The sequence below is a fragment of the Pelmatolapia mariae genome, linkage group LG20 (assembly GCF_036321145.2).
Source record: "Pelmatolapia mariae isolate MD_Pm_ZW linkage group LG20, Pm_UMD_F_2, whole genome shotgun sequence".
Classification (NCBI taxonomy): Eukaryota; Metazoa; Chordata; class Actinopteri; order Cichliformes; family Cichlidae; genus Pelmatolapia; species Pelmatolapia mariae.
In genome coordinates, this window is record NC_086244.1 from 7,804,920 (window position 1) to 7,823,901 (window position 18,982).

Here is an 18,982-nt window from a genome sequence, read left to right on the forward strand (position 1 = left end):
AAAGTCTCAAAAATAAGATTTACTGGTTTTATATAAATTGTGAAGGGACATGGCATTTAACTTGTAATTGGGGATTTTGTCCTGCTGAATCCATTAAGTCACTCTTCAGTCTTTGGTTTGATGCCGCTCCGTGCTCCCTCTTTGCAAGAATTATATTTAAGCTAATTTGAATTTACAAATTTGATTAGCACTGCATTTGTCAGCTTCTTGTTGTCCTGCTAAGTGATGACATTTTCATCTTCACCATACGGTTATTTTCTTCCTCCTTCAGGTTCTGTTGACTGGTATTTAAGATTGTGCTTTATAAACATTTTGTGTTCCTTTGGATTTTTCTCTTCACTTGTCAGGGACGGTTACTATTTCCCACATTTTGAGCTGGGTGATCAAAGAAAACGACTTTTGATAAGGCTGTCACCAGCTCTTCAGCTGCACTGGCAGAAATAAACGTGTCAAGCTTTAACTTATCCTCTGAAAAACATACTCCCAACCCCTGCTGCTCTAATTGAGTGTAACTCCCAGAAACCTGTGAACACACATGCAAAACTGAGCAGATCATAAATCAGGCTTCTATAGACAGCCGCTGCCCCCCCCCCCATCCCTCCCCAAAGGAGCTACTGGTTTCCATAAGCTGCCCAGAAATCAACCTCTCCTTTATGATATTTTTGCACCCACCATTCTTACTTTCAGGTTGGGTTTTTTTTTGTTCTGAAAGTTAGTTGAAGTCCTCATCACATGAAAAGTGTCAATAAGGTATTGTATAGGGAAATGGTTCTTGGTGTGTTTCAGCTGTCAGCAACTGTTAGCTGTCTCTCATGTGCAGATCACAAAGTTAAATGTGCTGTCAGCAAGTCCTCAGCTAGAAATAGACGTGTTGAGGTTAGCCTGAGAAGCACCGCCACCCCCTGCTGCCCAGTAGAATGTGGATCCATCAAACAACGTGAACACATATCAAATCTGAGTGTAGAGGTGTAATGAAGTACATTTTCAGGTTTCGAGGTGTTGGTATCTGCTATAAAACAAAATGATTCAAAGCTGCCTTTGGTCTGTCTTTGTGTAGACAAAGATAAACTCCATTTAAAAACACCTCTGATATCGATGCTATTTTGTAATCTTTACCGTTAAAGCTGCAGCTGTATTCAATGCAGAGGTCTGGACTGCCTTCCGCCTTGCGGAGGGTAATATTTTGATGTTTTCTGAACCCAAGCTCTGAGTGCATGACCCCTCCCAGAGGCCCTGAGTCCCGGGCCAATATCTTGACATGTTAGCCTGCCACCGCCTGCTAAAGAAGAGTGTAGATGCCCCTGAGGTAAATGAAAACATTTGGTTCTTGCCAGACCTGTTCACATCTCAGCTGGGCCACATGAGCTGGCAGGTGACGCGTGTACTGAGGAGAATCGGAGACCGCAGTGGTGGCCTACTTCTTTTCTTCCACACAGGCCGTCTAGGCCACAACCCAGAAACACAGATGAATATGTTCTTGGCTCAGAAAACACCCTGGTGAAACTGACAAAGACTGACCCGCATCCAGGTGAAATTCAGGCGCATTCTTAGTCTTTTTATGCTTGGGGATCTCTTTCATTCACCACAGTGGAGCACAGACCAGCACAGCGCTCGTCTGTTCTGGGTCAGTAGTTCCTCACCGTAGTGTCTCAAGTTGATAAAATCCCCTCGTTAGTGAATTTAGGGGTTTATTTAGTGGCTGTGCATTCCTGATCATCCTCCTTTTTCTTCGGTAATTTTCAGAAATAGACTTGACATTGTGTCACCATCTCATATCAACAACTGCAATTACCACACAATCCACATTCAGGTCCCATGGGGGAGCGTGATTGCAATTAAAAGCATGGGGCAAATGTTAATTAAGTAAACTACTTCAAACTGGAAACAGCGACAGTTTTAAATGTTTTTACTTTTAACCTTGCACTTCTTTTTCACTCCCGTTTATATTCAGAGCCCGGTGCAAATTAGAAATGAGACTTAATTTCATTTTTTTTAGTTTCCTTACATTCCAAGCTCTGAAATATTTCTACATTTTTAATTGCAAATTTAAAATGAAATTAATAATTTGCCGGTTGCTCGCACTTCCAATTGAAGCTTTTTCACGACCTACTGCTGTTGGTTCACGTTGAAATGTTGTTCAGTAGACTTGAAGACTGGTGCTGGATAGCACTGCAGTTCACCGGGTTATTAAATCAGAGGGAATAACAGGCCAAGTTCTGGCCATTCTTGTGATTGATGAGCCAAGCTTTATTTGCTGAGGCGGTGTGTTTGTTCCTGTGTAATTGTCTACCAGATGGCTAAGCTAACTGTTCTTAAATGCCTTCAGACCTGCAGGGGTCCTGGGTCTTAACATTTCCCCTGCTAATGACATTATGCCTGCAAACATCTCATAGTTTTTCTTTTTTCCCCCCTTAACTTTTCTGATCTCTAATGTGCAGGATCAAAATGACTTTGCGAGGCATTTAGCTCAAATTATTTCCTCTGTACAATTCTGTTTTTAATTTGTTCAAAGTAGATGTTTTCTAATCGCTCTGTTGGTAAACTCCTTCGCGAAAATGAGCCCACTCAAACTCGAAAGGAGACGAGAGGGCGAGAGTGAAGGAAGAGAGAAGGAGACGGGGAGAGTGAGAGAGAAGCAGGCCTCCACTTTACCTGTGAGGAGTCAGATTGGAGGAGAAAATGGATCTAGGTGGCAGTGCGAGTCATCAATCACAGCCCCTCAAGGGGAGCTGCAGCTAAAGCTGCTCTGAAGTGCTATCTGTCAGCTGCTCCGATCCAGCCGGGGGACCAGAAAGGGGCCGTATCGCCACCCATCAGCTCATACCCAGCACACAAGCGCCATGTAAACATGTGCAGGTGTGCCTGTCAGAATAACCCTTGTCCCAGTTCACAAGGTCATGCATATTTTCACAAATGGTCATTGTTAGGACGTATCCTCCTTCTTGGTGATTTTCGAAGAGATCTCCGCATGCTGCGCTTCCTCTAATAGATTTTTGATTGTTAACAGTGGTGGGTGGTTTATTGTAATTTAAAAATGAGCGTGCCGCTTTCCTCCGTCCCTCCCATTCCAATCCCGGATAAAGCCACCAAGCGCTTCTCAGACGATGTCGAGCCGCGTATGTCGATACCTCTCAAGATGGATAGTTGTTCTGCATGCTTATTGATTCGGCACAGGCCAGAGATATAAGTATCATTTGTCATTTCTGGAATTATTTGGAGTCCTAGTTAAAACCCAGAGTGGGGGGAGATGGTCGTGCCTTGGGGGGGTTGGTAGTTGGTGGGGGAGCAGCGAGTTGTCTGGGCTTTGATGAATGACTGCATGGGTTTTTGGTTTTTACTGCGAGCGCCGGGGCCCTTTAGCTGCTATTTGCTTTCACTATGGTCCAAGAAAAACAATGCGATGGGTCCAAGGACTGAGCAGCATCGTCCTGTCATGTAGTGTAACGCAGCGAGCAGGGTGGTCCAGGCAGAAGAGTCGGGAGGAGGCTGGGCCTTGGACAGTGCATGCTGCTTTTCCAAAAGACCCAGTAGGTTATAAGCCTTCCTGCTGCTCTCTAGTCCCAGCTGCCGGCCTTGAAACACATGCAATGAATTTGAATATTTACTATTCAGAATTTACAGTGTAATGACAAACAGATCTCAGTCTTTAAAAAAACATACAATGGGGACGAGAAGGGATGTTATTTGGTAACAGTAGCCCCAGCTTATCCCCTGCGACTTTGATTATGTCCCATTTTAGGCAGCAGGCCAGCAGCAGAGCTGGCTTCATTACTGTATGGATCATCTTTTAAGACCGTTTAAGATCAGAGAGAGCTATCGGCCATTAATGACACAGACTCCAAGAAGTTCATTATGCTCAATCCATTTGATTCATTCAGCCGAACAGTCAGTTATCAGAAAAGTGGAGAGTTATTTTCTTCTTTTGTAAATGTAATGAAATTGTTTCATTTCCATTTCGGAGCGCAACTTGAAAGTTGAGTCAGACTGTTTTGGAGTTTGGTGGAGGAAAAAGTGTTTAACAGAGGAACATGTTTAACAGCAACAAAAGAGGAGAGAAGAGAAACCCCCGACACATGAATGACAAGTAATTATTTCTCTTGTCCATCAAACTGTGTTTTGATGCAGGGATGCGATCAAACATGATATGAACAATCTCAAGCCTTCAAATGAAAATGATTCTCAAATCGTGCGAAGCCGGAGCGCGAGCTTTTGTGTTGAGCTGCTGCATGAATCATTCATAAACGTGCGCATATACGTGAACACGCGCACTCGAGCGCACTGGGCAGGGCACCCTTTTCTGCTGGACCAATATTATTGCCACAGCTTTTCAATGTTAGATGACCATTGTGTATTCATTTCCATTTTGGCTTGCCAAAATGTCTTCTCACAGCAGGACAGGGATAGAGAGGGAGAGAGTGACAGCTTTGTGTGTCTTTCAGTGTTTGCTGCTGAATATCCCTATATGCACTGGGCTGACCGGCTGCCCCCTGATCTCGGGACAGCGGACTAGGCCAGCCGTGCCGTCTCTTCTCACACGGCCTCAGAAACACTCGTGATTATTAGCAGCTTTACAATGCGGTAACGTAAACTGGGTTATAATAAGCCTGAATAATTAACGACGATCGCGGCGTTATGGTGTAGTTGTAAGTATTCATTTGTAGCAGGCACATGCTCGCTACAGTATGTCACGAAAGAGGGTATTTGCATTAGTGGGGCAGTCTTCTCCATTTTGTTTGCCAGAGCAGTGAGAGGACAGACAACAGGGGCCCGGCTTAATCCCTTTGGAGAACTAGTGCATGAATTGATATATCCTCCTCTCTCTCCGTCTCTCGCTCTCTCTCTGCCCCCTCGCTAATGTCTTTCCTAGAACTTGAACAAACAGCCAGTGCGTGTAGAACACATAAGACAGATGTTTAGGATTACTTTCACCTCATTGCTCTATTGTGTGCACTTTAAGGGAGCTCAGCTGATGTGGAATGCCACTCATTCAGGCTCTCTGCTCTTACAGGGCTCCTCCTGCTTATCAAAGTGCCATCTGCACTCAAGACAGAGCTACACAATGTTTAAGAGTGGGATGTTGGGAAGATGGATTCAGTGTTTTGGGGTAATAAGACTTTTATACGCTAAAACCAACACAGTAGCAGCGTATGTAATTACTGGTGTTTAGCTTTTGTCCATTTTTGTCTTTTAAGAGGCTGTTTGGTGGGGGTGCCGGATAAGAACCCTCTTTCTCCCCCACATCCCCCTCATCTCAGTGTGTGTTTACAGATGTAGAAACAAATGGGCCAGACACATATTGATATTTGTTGAGGGGTGACATTATCTTTTAGCAGAGCACTTATCTAATCTGGCTGCTGTGGGAAGCTGGAGGAAGTGGCTATGGGACGGGGGCCGGGGATGCTGCATCTTTAATTACCATTGATATCGCAATAGAGAAAAGAGGGGTAGAGGAGCATAGCCGGGGGGAGGCTGGGTGAGGGGGAGCTGAGAGAGGGAGAAGACCCGTGTTCACTTTTTAATTAAGGCTCCGTAGTGTAACTCGTCAATGTACATTATTGGAAGAATGAACGTCAATGCCATTGCTTTTTCTCCCCCTCCTTTATCTCTGTCAATGATTCAAAGACATGATTTATGGTTCGTCTCCGTCTTTCAGGATCATCCATCAAGCGCTGGCTCTGCCGCAGCGCCACCCGTTGTAAATCATTCTGAAAGCCTGTCACTCATTTCCATTAACCGTTCCTCTGTCGCTCTGGTCTCCGCCTCCCTCAACCTCCTTTTTTTTCTCCCCCTTTTCCCACTCCTTTCTCCTCCCCCCTCGGTGCACAACCTACAGCCACGCAGGGTATCAGTTCCGTGCCGCTGCTTCGTCCGCCTACCTTCTTTTCAATAAATTAACCACTTTCTCCCATGCAATGAATAAAAAGGCTCTGCACTCGTCTTGCAGTCGGCACCTACTCCTCCTCCATTATAGCCGAACACCTTAGAAATGTCATGCCGCTGACTCGTAGGCTAAATGAGGATATAGCGCAGAGAAAATATTTTTGTTGCACCGACTTTTCCAGTGGCAATATTTGAACAGCTTTGATATGTTTGGAGTGTTTTATCAATGAACGTATATCGCGCACGTATAGGGCGCTGCGCCTGGCTTTATTATGTTTCCTTCATCGTGGATGAATTTGCCATTTATGCTTTCATTCGGAAAAGTCTAACAGTTAATGGAAACAATATTATGTCTGTAATTATTTCGTGCAGTAAAAGCACCCCTAGTCCAGCTATTAAAATGCTGTTGGTTTTCTGTAAATTCTACCAGTAGCTTAATTCAGACACTCTCACAATGACTGTAGTCTTTAACCAGTTTTTATAGAAACAGGTCTTATGAACAGAAATAATTGGCTCAATGGAGTGACTGTCAATCTCTTACAATGGTTGATGTGCCTGCTCTGGGGAGCCCAATTCACTGGCTTCTTTTTTCATTCTAATCAACATCTAGATATCAACACAGCAGAATACCCACAAACAGCAGAAAGCCTGTTTTGAGGGGAAACTTTCAACTATTGGGTGCCAACACATTTCACTATTTGGGCAGCCATTGTTCTCCGAATGGGCTGTCAAAGTGACAATGCGCACCAGGCAAATCCAGAAGTTTGCACTTTTCAGAAAACAGCGGGCCCTAATCATTTTGTGGAGGACACTTGACAACAAATTTGCCATTAAAATGAATCTGAATAGGAGGGAGCGGGCTGTTTTGAAGCATTTCTGCCTCTCTTACTGCTGCTTGTCTTGTCCCACGGAGCTCCAGGTTTGGCTGCCTTGCTTCTCTCCCTTTATGCTTGCCATGAAGCAGCCTTTGGTCCCACTAGAAACTGACAGTACCATGCTTCAGCTGCAAATTCACTCTGTAGCCTCATTGTATTTAATGAAGGGAAAAAGTGGCAATCTACTATTAATGAACTTGGAATGTAAAAAAATGCCTCCCTTTGCTGAAAACGGCATAAAACTGCTTGTACAAGGAAAGCTTTGGCTGGAGCTCTTCCAGAATCTAATGAAAGATCTATACAGGGACAGAGCGGGCGGGAGGAGTTAGTGAAATGCAGATTGTTTTAATAGAATACACACAGTCTCTTCCAGCTGCACTATCAGATTCATCAAGGCCTGACCTTGATGGAGGGCTGTTGCTGTTTGGGAGGGCCAGTGTTTAGGGTTCATGCAAAGTTTATGATGCGGGGACTGTATGCGCTGTATATACATCTACTGCTCTCGAGGGAAAACTAAATGGAACAGCGTCCAAAAAGACTTGCCACTCGCTTTTGATGCTCTAGTATTATATCATGAAATAACACATCCCAGATCACAAGGAAATAAAAGTTCAATTCAATAATAAGGATAATTGCATCCTGGATGTCGCCACTCAGATGCAAAATAACAAAATGCTTCTAAAACATCAGAAAATGATTGAATTGGAATTGAAACCCTCTTTATTTAGTCAGGCTAGTGAGCATGAAAAACAAACAGCACGTTAGGTGACTGCAGGCCATCATACCTTTCACTCAGTATCTCATAAAACTCGGAACAAAGGCCTTATGTGTTCAAGGCAGTGGTCCTTTAAACGATGGCCCACTTTCCTCCCCGCTGCCACGCAAACATTCCTGACTGACATTCAATCAGGGAAATTTGAACCGAAGCAAGATGGTCTTTTATTAGTACCGCCCTGTTTGCTCGACTGGTCAGCTCCAATATGCGAAGCGGTTTGAGTGGCGTACTGTAAGATGATGGGTTCACTCTCTGATAAGGGTGAATGAGGGGTAAACTGCTATTCTGCAGAAAGGAACCATCAGACCTCATCATGTCGCTCCTGGAGAGCCGTGTCACGGGCTCTTCAGAAACCAAGTGACAGAGCGGCGCGAGGCTGCTCCCCTCCCGCTAGTGGAAAACACACTGGAGCTGAAGCAGCCCCGCTTCTGCTCCACCAACTGGAACTTTATCAGTTAGGGCAGAAAAGATCATCCATAATCTGGCAAATATACGCAGAGGCTTTTAAGCCTCTTCAGTTGTAAGCTTATACATGTTCTTGAATTTTTTATATATACCTGTTAGTGAGAGACGCCGGATTTTGGTTGTGCTGCTAGCTACACAAAATACCTCATTACGGTTTATTCAGCAGCCAGTAATTTAAAGCATTAACTCGCTTTTTCCCAGCTCTTCTTAATTACAGCTAGCCAAGTAAATGTTATGGATTTTTAAAAATCTGCCCCATCGTTTTAATGAAATTCAGTCGTTTTAGTGGAGGAAGAACCATTCACATAATTTACTTAAGAAAATGTATCGATGCTGTGCTACAAAATAAGACATATGTGAAAAATAGAAAGCTCAGCGTTAGAGATTTATATGTTTTTGGATTATTCTTAAATGCATTTAGATGCACAGTGTGAGTACAGTTCATATTGAACCAGAGACCAGTGGAAAGCTGTGTTAAACAGATTTGGATCAATGCTTATTAGCAGTTCATTAGAACTGGTAATATTGAAGAGACTGAAAACTATTCCCAAAATTCAGGCTACCTGACACATTCAAAATTCCAGTTGTTATCATATGCGCATACAGCACCTGGCTTTGTGCCGTCAGTGTTTAAAAAATCCTATGAGACAGGAAGGAAACATTATATGTATAATTGTCTCCTCTGGTGCTGACAGGGGACCCTTTGGTGAGACGCAACACCAGGCAGCATCATATAATGTGGCGGCTGTGGCACGTTCAAAGCGATGACTTGGGTGCTGGAGTGCAGATTGCAATGCTCTCCCACCGCTCACTTCCAATTAGGCAGCGGGCCGACTGATGCATCTCAGAGCAGAAGCTTCTAGTAGGCATCAAAAGGAGCAGTGACTTCATGTTGAGAAGGGGCTCCTGGAGTTAGACATTGCAATCTGATGTGGCTCAGTAAATACCATGATTAGCATCCATGCAACATGCAGGAACAGACTTTTACTAACTCCCACATTTGTGTCATTACATAAAAATGTCCCATAACTCAAACTAAACATGCTCGAAAGCTGTGCGACTTGTGCGCGTGAGTGTGTGTGTGTTTATTAGCGATTGTGCATTCCAAAGTTCTCTGTGTTTTTAGTTAACAGAATGTTGGTTGTGAAAACATTTTTGATTAATTGCCATAATTATTGTGATCATTTTTGCCCAAATGAACAGCCAGATGGCAGGATATGGTGTCATATTTGCGATCCTATCATATTAATCTGGCTCCGGGTCCATCTGAGCACATTGTGCCATTTGTTGTGTTCACAATCTGTCCTCAAGTTGTCCGTGTCTTTTTTGAGCTTCCAGTTTTTATTTGATTATATTAGACTATTAAATATTAAAGTTGAGGGTGGATGAAAGCAAGGCATTTATCTGCATGAATAGCTTGTGTTTAGTCAAGTACGTAATGCGCTTTAAGTTACATCTCCTTCATGCATACAAAAATTAACAACAGTGTTTCTGTCTCATGGATTTCTAGACAAAGCCTGAGAAAGATCCAGCAAAACTACTTTGCAGGGACTCGTGGCTGCTTTTAAAGCCACTTCACATTACCTAGTCTTTTATATTTTTTGCAGTATTCTTAATAATTGTTTGCAGCTAAATACAACACGATAAAGACTCGGTCTGTCTGCACAGTTTCCAAGTCTGTTAGCTGCATCGTTGGAATCATTTAACACAAAAGTGCTCAAACTAAATAATAGGTCAGACAGGATCTAATGACACATTCTGATTTAAAAGCAACTCAAAAACTGTTTCATTCTGTGATATCAATTAACCTCCAGACAAATTTTGTCAAAGGGAGCAGGCTGCGTGTGATTGTTCTCTCTTTACTCTGCAGTGTCCTTGGGCTCGGGGAGACTGTTTCCTGACAGGGAACAATGAAGAGAGAGGTGTTTACAGATCTTTACAGATGGCTTCGGGGCTCAGAATTAGGTCTTCGCCGTTTCTCATGTGATTCAGTTCAGAATTAACTTCAGATGTGTCATCAGGACTATCATCACGATGTCTGACAATGTATCTATTTGATCTTGACGTGCACTTCTCACCGAGTTTGTCAGATATCACTGTCAAATATTAAACCTTGTGGCATGTGCGCGTCTCATTCTAATGATAGCTCACTGAAGAAATCGCATCGTGGTGACTTTTATAAACACATCATGCTGTTTCCAACATTGACAAAGAAGAAAAAACTTCACAACTTTGTTTGCAATTATGTTTTGTACAGCAAGTACTTTCTGAGTGACATTTCCCACCTATTTATAACAACAGATGAGCAAACGGTGACTAAGTGCTGCGCAACGTAAAGCTACAGTTAACTGGGTACATTGCTTAGATGTGAGTGAAAGCACAAAGTGGAAACAGATACATAGTACTACATTTACAGACAACCCGGAGAGAAGCTTCAGCCCTGACCTGCGTTGTTACTGTGTGCTCTGCCGATCCAGCAGGCCTCTCTCTATCTCCTTCTCCCTCTTTTCTTTTTTTTTCTCTTCACGTGGCATAAATCCGGGAGATGAAAATGTCATGGAGCAGGTTCATTTTGCAAAGAGGTTTTGATTGCCATGCGCGTGTAATTGATTGTTCCAAGGACAGGGGGAAATCTAGAAATGTCATAACAGTCCTGCTTAGGTTGGTCCCACCGCTATGCAATCAATGAGAAGTAAAAAGAGATATTGATTTGCGAGCAGCAAAAACTGTAGCTTGAGACAACCGGGGAGCACTGGGGAAAGTGGCGCAGACGTGCAGACCTGTCACTGGCACCTATGAATTACCCAATCTTCTCTGAAGATAGTGTTACCTCGGATACTCACAAAGTCCTGCGATGGGTATTGCAGCTGTCCATTAGCTAAGCTCCTCAGGCTGCTAACTCTCTGTGGCTTGTCAGATTAATGAAGGAAATGTTGACCTTCCAAGGGATAAATGTTGATGTTCTCACCATTACAAAAGTTTCTCCTGGCATGTTAATATCGGAAACAGAATGCCCTTTTACAGCTGTCACATACATTTCTACAATGACTGACGCATTTTGAATAGACTCACTTCCTCTGGGAGAGGGGATTTTGCTCGATGAAGATACTAATGCTGAAAGTTGAGTTGTAAATATAATCTCATGTACGCTTTTAACACCGGCCCTGTTGGACAGCATGCCACCATGAAGGTAGCAGTAAATATAATCTATTATTTTCTGTGCAGTTAGCTGTTTTTCTCTGGATGTATGGGGAAAAAGCTTTTGGCTCAGAAACAGGCTGCCGCTTCTGTAAATCCCAGCCTCGCTATGCCAAGAGTCTGTTCTAACGGATAAAGGTTATAAACACTTCAACCGTCTGATTTATGATGGACACCTCAGGTTTTTTGACCTTTGCATATCTCTGTCTGAAGATATAAATTTGTAGTGACACAGATTGGAGGCTTTACAGCAGTTTATGACATGCTAAATCTCAAGCAAGGCATGCCAGCCTCTTGTTTTCTAAGGCTAGCTGGGCTACGAGTTGCCTCGTTCGGACTCTGAGACAACATTTTCAAAGCCAGCATTTCTTATTCTTTCTGATTTATGAAAAAACAAGAAGTGTGCCCAAGAACTAGAAATAGCTGTTCACTATTGTTTTGCAAGATGATACACAACTTAGTGCTTATGCTTTGAACAGTGCTGCTTTATGAAGCATATCACTTGACAAACATGTTTGTCACAATACAATGATCACTCTTGTAGGTGTTTGGTTGTTTTCCCATTGTCCTTGAGTGTGCTCTTGGATTAAAGAGTAATGCAGCTTGGCATGGCAGCAGTTCTGTGGTAGATCAAGAGCTGGCAAAGCACAGTTACAAATGGTGTGAGAAGCGGAGTTAGACATGTGGGTATCTTGGAATGATCCCCTCTAGAAGGTTAATTGGTGCCTCAGGATGTCTGCTACTCGGGGCATCTGATAGAAAGGCATACAACAGCAGGAAGGGCAGCTGTTAATCTCTGTCAATTTCATCCTCAAATACTAAGATGAGGACAAACATTCACATTAAAGTCGGTATAACTTTGTCGTATTTCCAGGAACCCAGTGTTTATCCCTTCTTTGTCAAATGCACAATTATTTTACTAAGAGGGCAGTAAATTTCTAGGCACAGGAGATATGCAGAAAATGGCCCGCACTGTAAATTATGGTCTGATCAAGGAGTGAACAATTTTCCTTTAACCACCACCAGACTGGAAAATACTGTTCTCCCCACTTTGGTGAACATTCTTACTATACTTTCAGCTTTAGTGATGACTTTGAAGAGAGATGACATCAACTGGCTGCTTGTCAAAGCCATTGGTGTTCTCCTTCACTGTGAATACTATATATAAGACTATAAATAAAACATACCTCTGTGCTCTTGACAACTCTCTCCCTTAGCATCAAGGGTGTTTCGGAGGCCATCACAGACCTCGGCTGGCCAATCAAAACATTTCTCTTGCGGTAGATCAAGGTCACAGCACATTGGGGCTCTTGAGTCTGTGTGTGTGTGTGTACAGGCTCTTGTTCGCCAGGCCCTGTGCTCGATGTTTGTTTTGAAAGTCCGAATCCCATCTCCATCTCCATCCATTAGCTAGCAAGCAGTTCATCTCCGGGGTTTCTCTTGAGGCACTTGTGAAATATTGATAATAAAAAAGTCTTACTTTCAGAAGGCAGAGAAGACGAAGACATTCTATGGGCTGCCCAGTGTGGGACTTCTGAGTGCTCGGCTTCAGTCATCCCCTCATGGAGTGCCCCTTTATTCAGAAGAGAAATATTAACCACATGAAATGCATAAGTGCCTGGACAGGGCTGTTATGTCCTATTCATATTTAACTCGGAGCACATCTGCCGCGTCTCTCCCAAAATGCACATTTTCCAGCACGACTACGAGGCGGAAAATATCTCAGATGTGTGACAACTCTGACAAACTGCATTTAGTGCAGGATGTCTTCAACAGATATGCAAAGTTTGTTTGTGATATTGTTGGCGTGGGTTGCCGGGTAGTTAGATTTAAAATAATCGGAAACAGTTATTGTCAGAAAGGTTGTAATAATCTTCTGTAGCCGTCTTCATATGCCACGCAGACCCTGCAGCCACGGCTCTGTGCTGAGTCAGAGTTTCCACTAATTGGATGATGGGAAATGTGTCAATTAGAAATACTGTTGTTTAATTATCTGTTAATTGAAGCAATAATGTTTGTGCTCTATGAGTTGAGAGAATGAACAGGTGAATAATGAAAGAAGTAATTGCTGTTTATGAGACTGTCAGGGAAAATATAATGACTTGACAGATTGCCAGTAATCTTTTGAAATTTTGTATAATTGTCTGGTTTTAGCACTGATAATTGAATCACTTTTTCCACCAGCGTGATCAACATTTGCATCGGGACCAGCGTTCGTATTTACAATATATTTTTATTTTTGCTATCAACAAAATCAGTTGCCCGATGTCAAATTACAGAATGCTGAAAGAATATTCCGAATATTCTCATTTTTCTCAGCCATGGCTTTTAATTTATTTCTAAATCACTGAGGGATGTTATAATATCTCAGTTTATGTTAAGCCATTCCTCACAAGTGGCTTCAGGGAGTCTAAGATGTTATCCAGAACAGCAGGCTTACATTTTCATTGCAGTTTTGAGGCATCTATAATCACCGTGGAATAGGTCATTTGCAATAACACTCAACAAGCCCCAGAAGAATCAATTTCCTTTTGTCACTCAGTGGCCAATGATTGTTGTAAACATCTCAACTTGAGGCCAGGGAAAGCTTGGACACAGCACTAAGTCAATGGCCTGTCGTGAATCAAATGGTGCTGTTACACCAGCAGCAGTCTGTTAGCAGAAACATTATGTCCACCTATACTCAGCAGCCTCCCAAGGCACAAGGCAATCGCCATTATGCTCTCTGGAATGACTTTTGCTTTCACTGTATAGATTGTTTAGAAATTATAAATTAACGAAACTGTTGTTTCACAGTGTGTTTTAATGTTATATCTCTCTTGCTTTTTTTAGTGTACGTGCCCGATGAAGATGCCGCTCTTCAGGATTCCATCGCTGAAGAAGACGGAGATAACGACACTCAGACTGAAGAGGAATGCTCAGAGAAGACCAGCCCCAAAGTGTCTGAGGACAGAGAGCTCGACAACAAGAGCACTAACACTTACAGCAACCAGAACTCTCCCATTAGTGTCCTTTCCAATCAAGAGGCAGAGTTGGAATCGCGCCTTAGCGACAGCAGTGACAGGCTCTCAGACTTCAAAACCTCATCGCCACCTGAGAGCCAGCGAGACGAAGAAAGCAGCACCTCCAAGCATAAAGAAGAGACGGGCAGCAGCTTAGAGAAAATGAGGGCGGCCTATGCAAACTTTCTCGCAGATTCTTATTGGACGGGGATAGGAATGGACTTGAAAATTGGCAAAAACACCAGCAAAGCCAACTGTGACAGCACCAATGGAAGCACCAAGAGTGAGTTTGACTGGCACCAGGACGCTCTCTCTAAGACCTTGCAGCAGACTCTCTCCCCAAAGCCTGCAACCAAACCCAACCTCTTTAGCTCTGTGCACCTCTACAGGCAAACCACCAAACCCTGTGGCTCGGTGTTCACGGGAGCCAGCCGATTTCGCTGCAAGGACTGCAGCGCTGCTTATGACACTCTGGTTGAGCTGACAGTTCACATGAACAAGAGCGGGCACTACCAAGACAACAACCACAGCAAACAGAGTAATTCCTCTGCCTCGTCCTCCAAATCTAGGAAACGAAATTTGCAAGACATGGAAGGGAAGGAGGATGCGCAGAAAGTTTTGAAGTGCATGTTTTGTGGCCATTCTTTTGACTCGCTCCAGGATTTGAGTGTCCATATGATTAAAACTAAGCATTACCAAAAAGTGCCTTTAAAAGAGCCGATCCCAGTAATCACACCCAAATTACTGCCACCAGCAAAGAAACGGGCTTTCGAAACGAGGCCCTGCTCCCCTGACTCCACGACTGGTGTGTCTGGCTACACTGAGGCACAACGAGCTGCCAGCATTGCAAACGCCAACAACAATCGATATGGATATCAGAATGGAGCGAGTTACACCTGGCAGTTTGAGACGTGCAAATCTCAGATTCTGAAATGCATGGAGTGTGGAAGCTCCCATGACACCCTTCAGCAACTGACCACACATATGATGGTTACTGGACACTTCATCAAAGTTACAAACTCAGCTTCTAAAAAGGGCAAACAGTTAGCCCTTGACCCCTTGGCCATAGAGAAGATCCAGGGTTTGGCTGAGCCTGCTGTCAGTGACACTGAAGGAGAAAAAGCGTCTCCAAAAAATCCTTCCCAAGGGAACGGTGAGAAGGATAGCCAGGGGGAAGGTACTTCAGACAAAATGGAAGAAAGTGATACTAAAGATGACAAGCAAGAGAGTGAGGATCAAAAGGCCGGCAATGGGACTTTTAAGTACCCTTATCTACGTGAGGAGGATCTTGAACAGGACTCAGGTGGAGGAGGGGACATTCTTAAATCTTTAGCCAACACAGTGGCCTCTGCCATAAATAAAGCTCAAACAGGGACACCGAGCTGGAGTGCCTACCCAAGCATTCATGCTGCCTATCAGCTCTCTGGCATCATCAAAAGCGCCCCTCTCTCAGCATCTCCACCTACTCAGCTAAAGCAGACGTTCAACCACAAGCTGAGACCGATTGCCCCAAAGGCGAAGTTATACCACAGTGCTGTGGGAGTTGAGGCTCCCCAGGGACAGCATCAAACTGTGGACATCAAAAAAGAAAAGGTTGGCATTAGCGATGGTAAAGAAAGTCAGAATATTAAGTTTGATCTGGTGGAGAATGATGACAGCGATTGTCAGGACGATTCCTCTTCCTCTTCAAAGCTTGATGCAGACTGTGTGAATGAAGGGAGTGAAGCGATCAAAGGAAAGTTGAGCCCAGATTTCTCCGACAGAGGCAAGACACCCAGCCCCACTGCCAGCAATGGACGCAGCACTACTTCAGAGCCTCTCAGTGACACTCCGGATATACTTGGCATAAACCCTCTTAGTGCACTGCAGTCAGTTCTGAACAATCATCTGGGGAAAGCAAATAAGCCCAATAACTCAAGAGTAGATAAACTATCGGCTCACACACAGTCTATGTTTGCTGACATTAATCGTAGCAGCGAGAAGTCGGCTTTAATGCTCAGAAATCCTGTAAGAAATAAGCCCGATAACACCTTTCTCTTTGTTAACGATGACCAGCCAATAGATCTGACGAAATCTAAACACAACAAGGCGAGCTCCCTGCTAGTGCAGCCCTCCGCACCGATGCCACAGAAATATGCTCTGTCTGATATCGCCGATATGGTTAAAGTGCTTCCGAAAGCCACCACTCCAAAACCATCAATACCATCAAGGATTCCATCTATGAAACTGGAATCGGATGTCAGGCGCTTCGAAGATGTCTCAGCGGAGGTGTACTCCGTCCACAAGCGTAAAGGTAGACAGTCAAACTGGAATCCACGCCATCTTCTCATCCTGCAAGCTCAGTTTGCCTCCAGCCTCTTCCAGACCTCTGAAGGAAAGTATTTGCTCTCGGACCTCGGCCCTCAGGAACGGATGCACATCTCTAAATTCACTGGCCTGTCCATGACTACCATAAGCCATTGGTTAGCAAATGTAAAGTACCAGCTGCGGAAAACGGGAGGGACCAAATTCCTGAAGAACATGGACACGGGCCACCCAGTCTTCTACTGCAATGACTGCGCTTCCCAGTTTAGGTCACCCACCGCATTCATTTCCCATCTGGAATCCCATCTCGGGTTCCAAATCAAAGACATGTGCAAAATGCCGGTAGAGCACCAGACGAAGGTAGAGGAGCCAGAACTGTCGAAGGCCCTCAGCGTCAGAGCCACAGAGGCTCTAGTCGCGGAGGAGGACATTGACTCAAAATTCAAATGTAAGCTCTGCTGTCGGACATTTGCAAGTAATCATGCAGTCAAACTCCATTTGAGTAAAACTCACAGCAAATCCCCTGACAACCATTCACAATATGTGGAAATGGACAAGGAGTAGTTTTTCATATTACCATCACCTTTTTTTTTTTCCTTTTCTTGCCTTTTTATTTCAATACACGGGTCAGATATTTCAACCATTTTTCAATTATCATTGTGTAGTGTGCATTGTAACGACTTAAAAAAAAAATTAATGGATTACAGCAAAGACACACTGGTTAGAATTTGTGTAAGGAAACACTAAGAGATACTTTTGCACCCTGCTCAAATGCATCACCAGTAATGAAATGTATTACTGCTTGAAGAAACATTATTGCTGATGTTTGCATGCAATAGCCCTGGCTATGACTACTATTTATTTGTATGATATGTCAAGTTTCAATTGTATTTCAAAGACTAAATAATGACTAACTGTACTTTACAACCTCTGTGATACAGTGCAGCCGCACAGACGTGCAGCTGTTGAAGCAGGTAGCCTGATAACGCGATCACACTCATGCAGACCTGTACAGTGTATTGCTATGTAAAGATGTTTCGTGTTGCAACGATAGACGAGGGGGGGAAAAAGCACTTTAATAAAAATTTAATCACCAGTTTAGACTCGGATCCTGTACATGACTCAAAAATAAATTAGACAGTTTCAAAATGAGGCTCTTTCACATGTAAATATATTTTAGAAGAAAAAAAAAAACGTGTTTCATGCAACAAGGATAACAAAAAGGCAGATGATACCTGTGATACCTGCACCTTTTTTTACTTATTCAAATAAAGAGTTAACATTTGATTGCCTTGTATTTTTTGGCTCCCTTAATTTGATTATTTTCCTACTTTTACACACAATAATCAGCTGATATGATTCACAATAATAATATAATTCATTTACAATGAAGCCTTTCCGGTTATTCATACTGTATCAGCTGAATGTGTGGACCTGTAAAATACTGTGAAACATTCATTGAAATCTTTGCAGGCCACACAGAACCTATACACGACAAAGAACAACATCACGACAGTATAGAGCACGCCACACTCATTTGTTACCTTATGACTTTTAGATACACTTCAAAGATCTTGTTGTCAGACTTTATTGCTTTCCTGTGAATGCTGCCGCAAGATGGTATCATAACAATTAAACATATTTCCTCCAGCTCTATTATTTCAAGGCTATTAAAAATAATTGCCTCCTAAATTCATAAACATTTTATGCAATTCATCTTTTTTTTCAAGCAATCAAGTCCTCAATTACCTCCACCCATCAAATCTCTATTTTATAACAGGCAACTGACATTTGATGGTAAATGGGAAAAAGCACATGGGCACTGTGGTGATTTGAATGCTGTGACACCAACTTGCCCCCTATTGTTGGAAATGAGCAGGCAATCACGTTGTTCATCAGATGACTCCTAATGCAGTTAAAGTATTCAGCTATAATTTCTCCCTGCATTTATAATTACTGTCAAAGACCACACACCTCAGTGAGCAGATTAAAGCTATAAATTATTTAGTGCCTTTCTTCGCCGATGGATCTCTGATTTGTCTGTGGGGCCATTATGTTTTAAAGGAGCAACTTACTTCTTTTTTTTTTTTTGAAGCAAGCATTGTCCTTAAGCTGCAGCAGAATGCTCTGCAGAGAAACAATGAGAATACTATTGGGGTTTTTTTTTGTTCATTAAAGCGAGGCTGTGCATTTTGCAGCACATACTTTTTCCATTTTTATCTCAAATGCACGTTGATTTGCTGTAATTCTATCCACAGCAGTTATTCAGAGCATATTTAGTCTACAAGTGCATTTTGAAGAATCAGCACAACCTAGTAGAGACTTACCCAAGGCTAACTAAAGAAAAATGCTGTCATCAGTGCAGCCACAGAAGGAAATTAGTTGTCTCTGGCTATAATTTGCCCTAATAAGTCAAAGTCAATGTGGGATTTATTGTTGGTACACAAAAAGCTCGTATGGATGTGCATTTTTTAAGGTTAATA

General features: G+C 43.0%; 1 protein-coding gene across 1 annotated transcript in view; it reads left to right on the forward strand.

Annotated features, from left to right (window-relative positions):
* LOC134619046 (teashirt homolog 2) overlaps positions 1-17,786 on the forward strand; it is a 39,519-nt gene extending 21,733 nt beyond the window's left edge. The window contains exon 3 of the mRNA XM_063464748.1: positions 14,026-17,786. Within this exon, the coding sequence (XP_063320818.1) occupies positions 14,026-17,063 (3,038 nt within the window). The 3' untranslated portion in view covers positions 17,064-17,786. The remainder of the gene's footprint in view (positions 1-14,025) is intronic.
* The last annotated feature ends 1,196 nt before the right edge of the window (positions 17,787-18,982 follow it).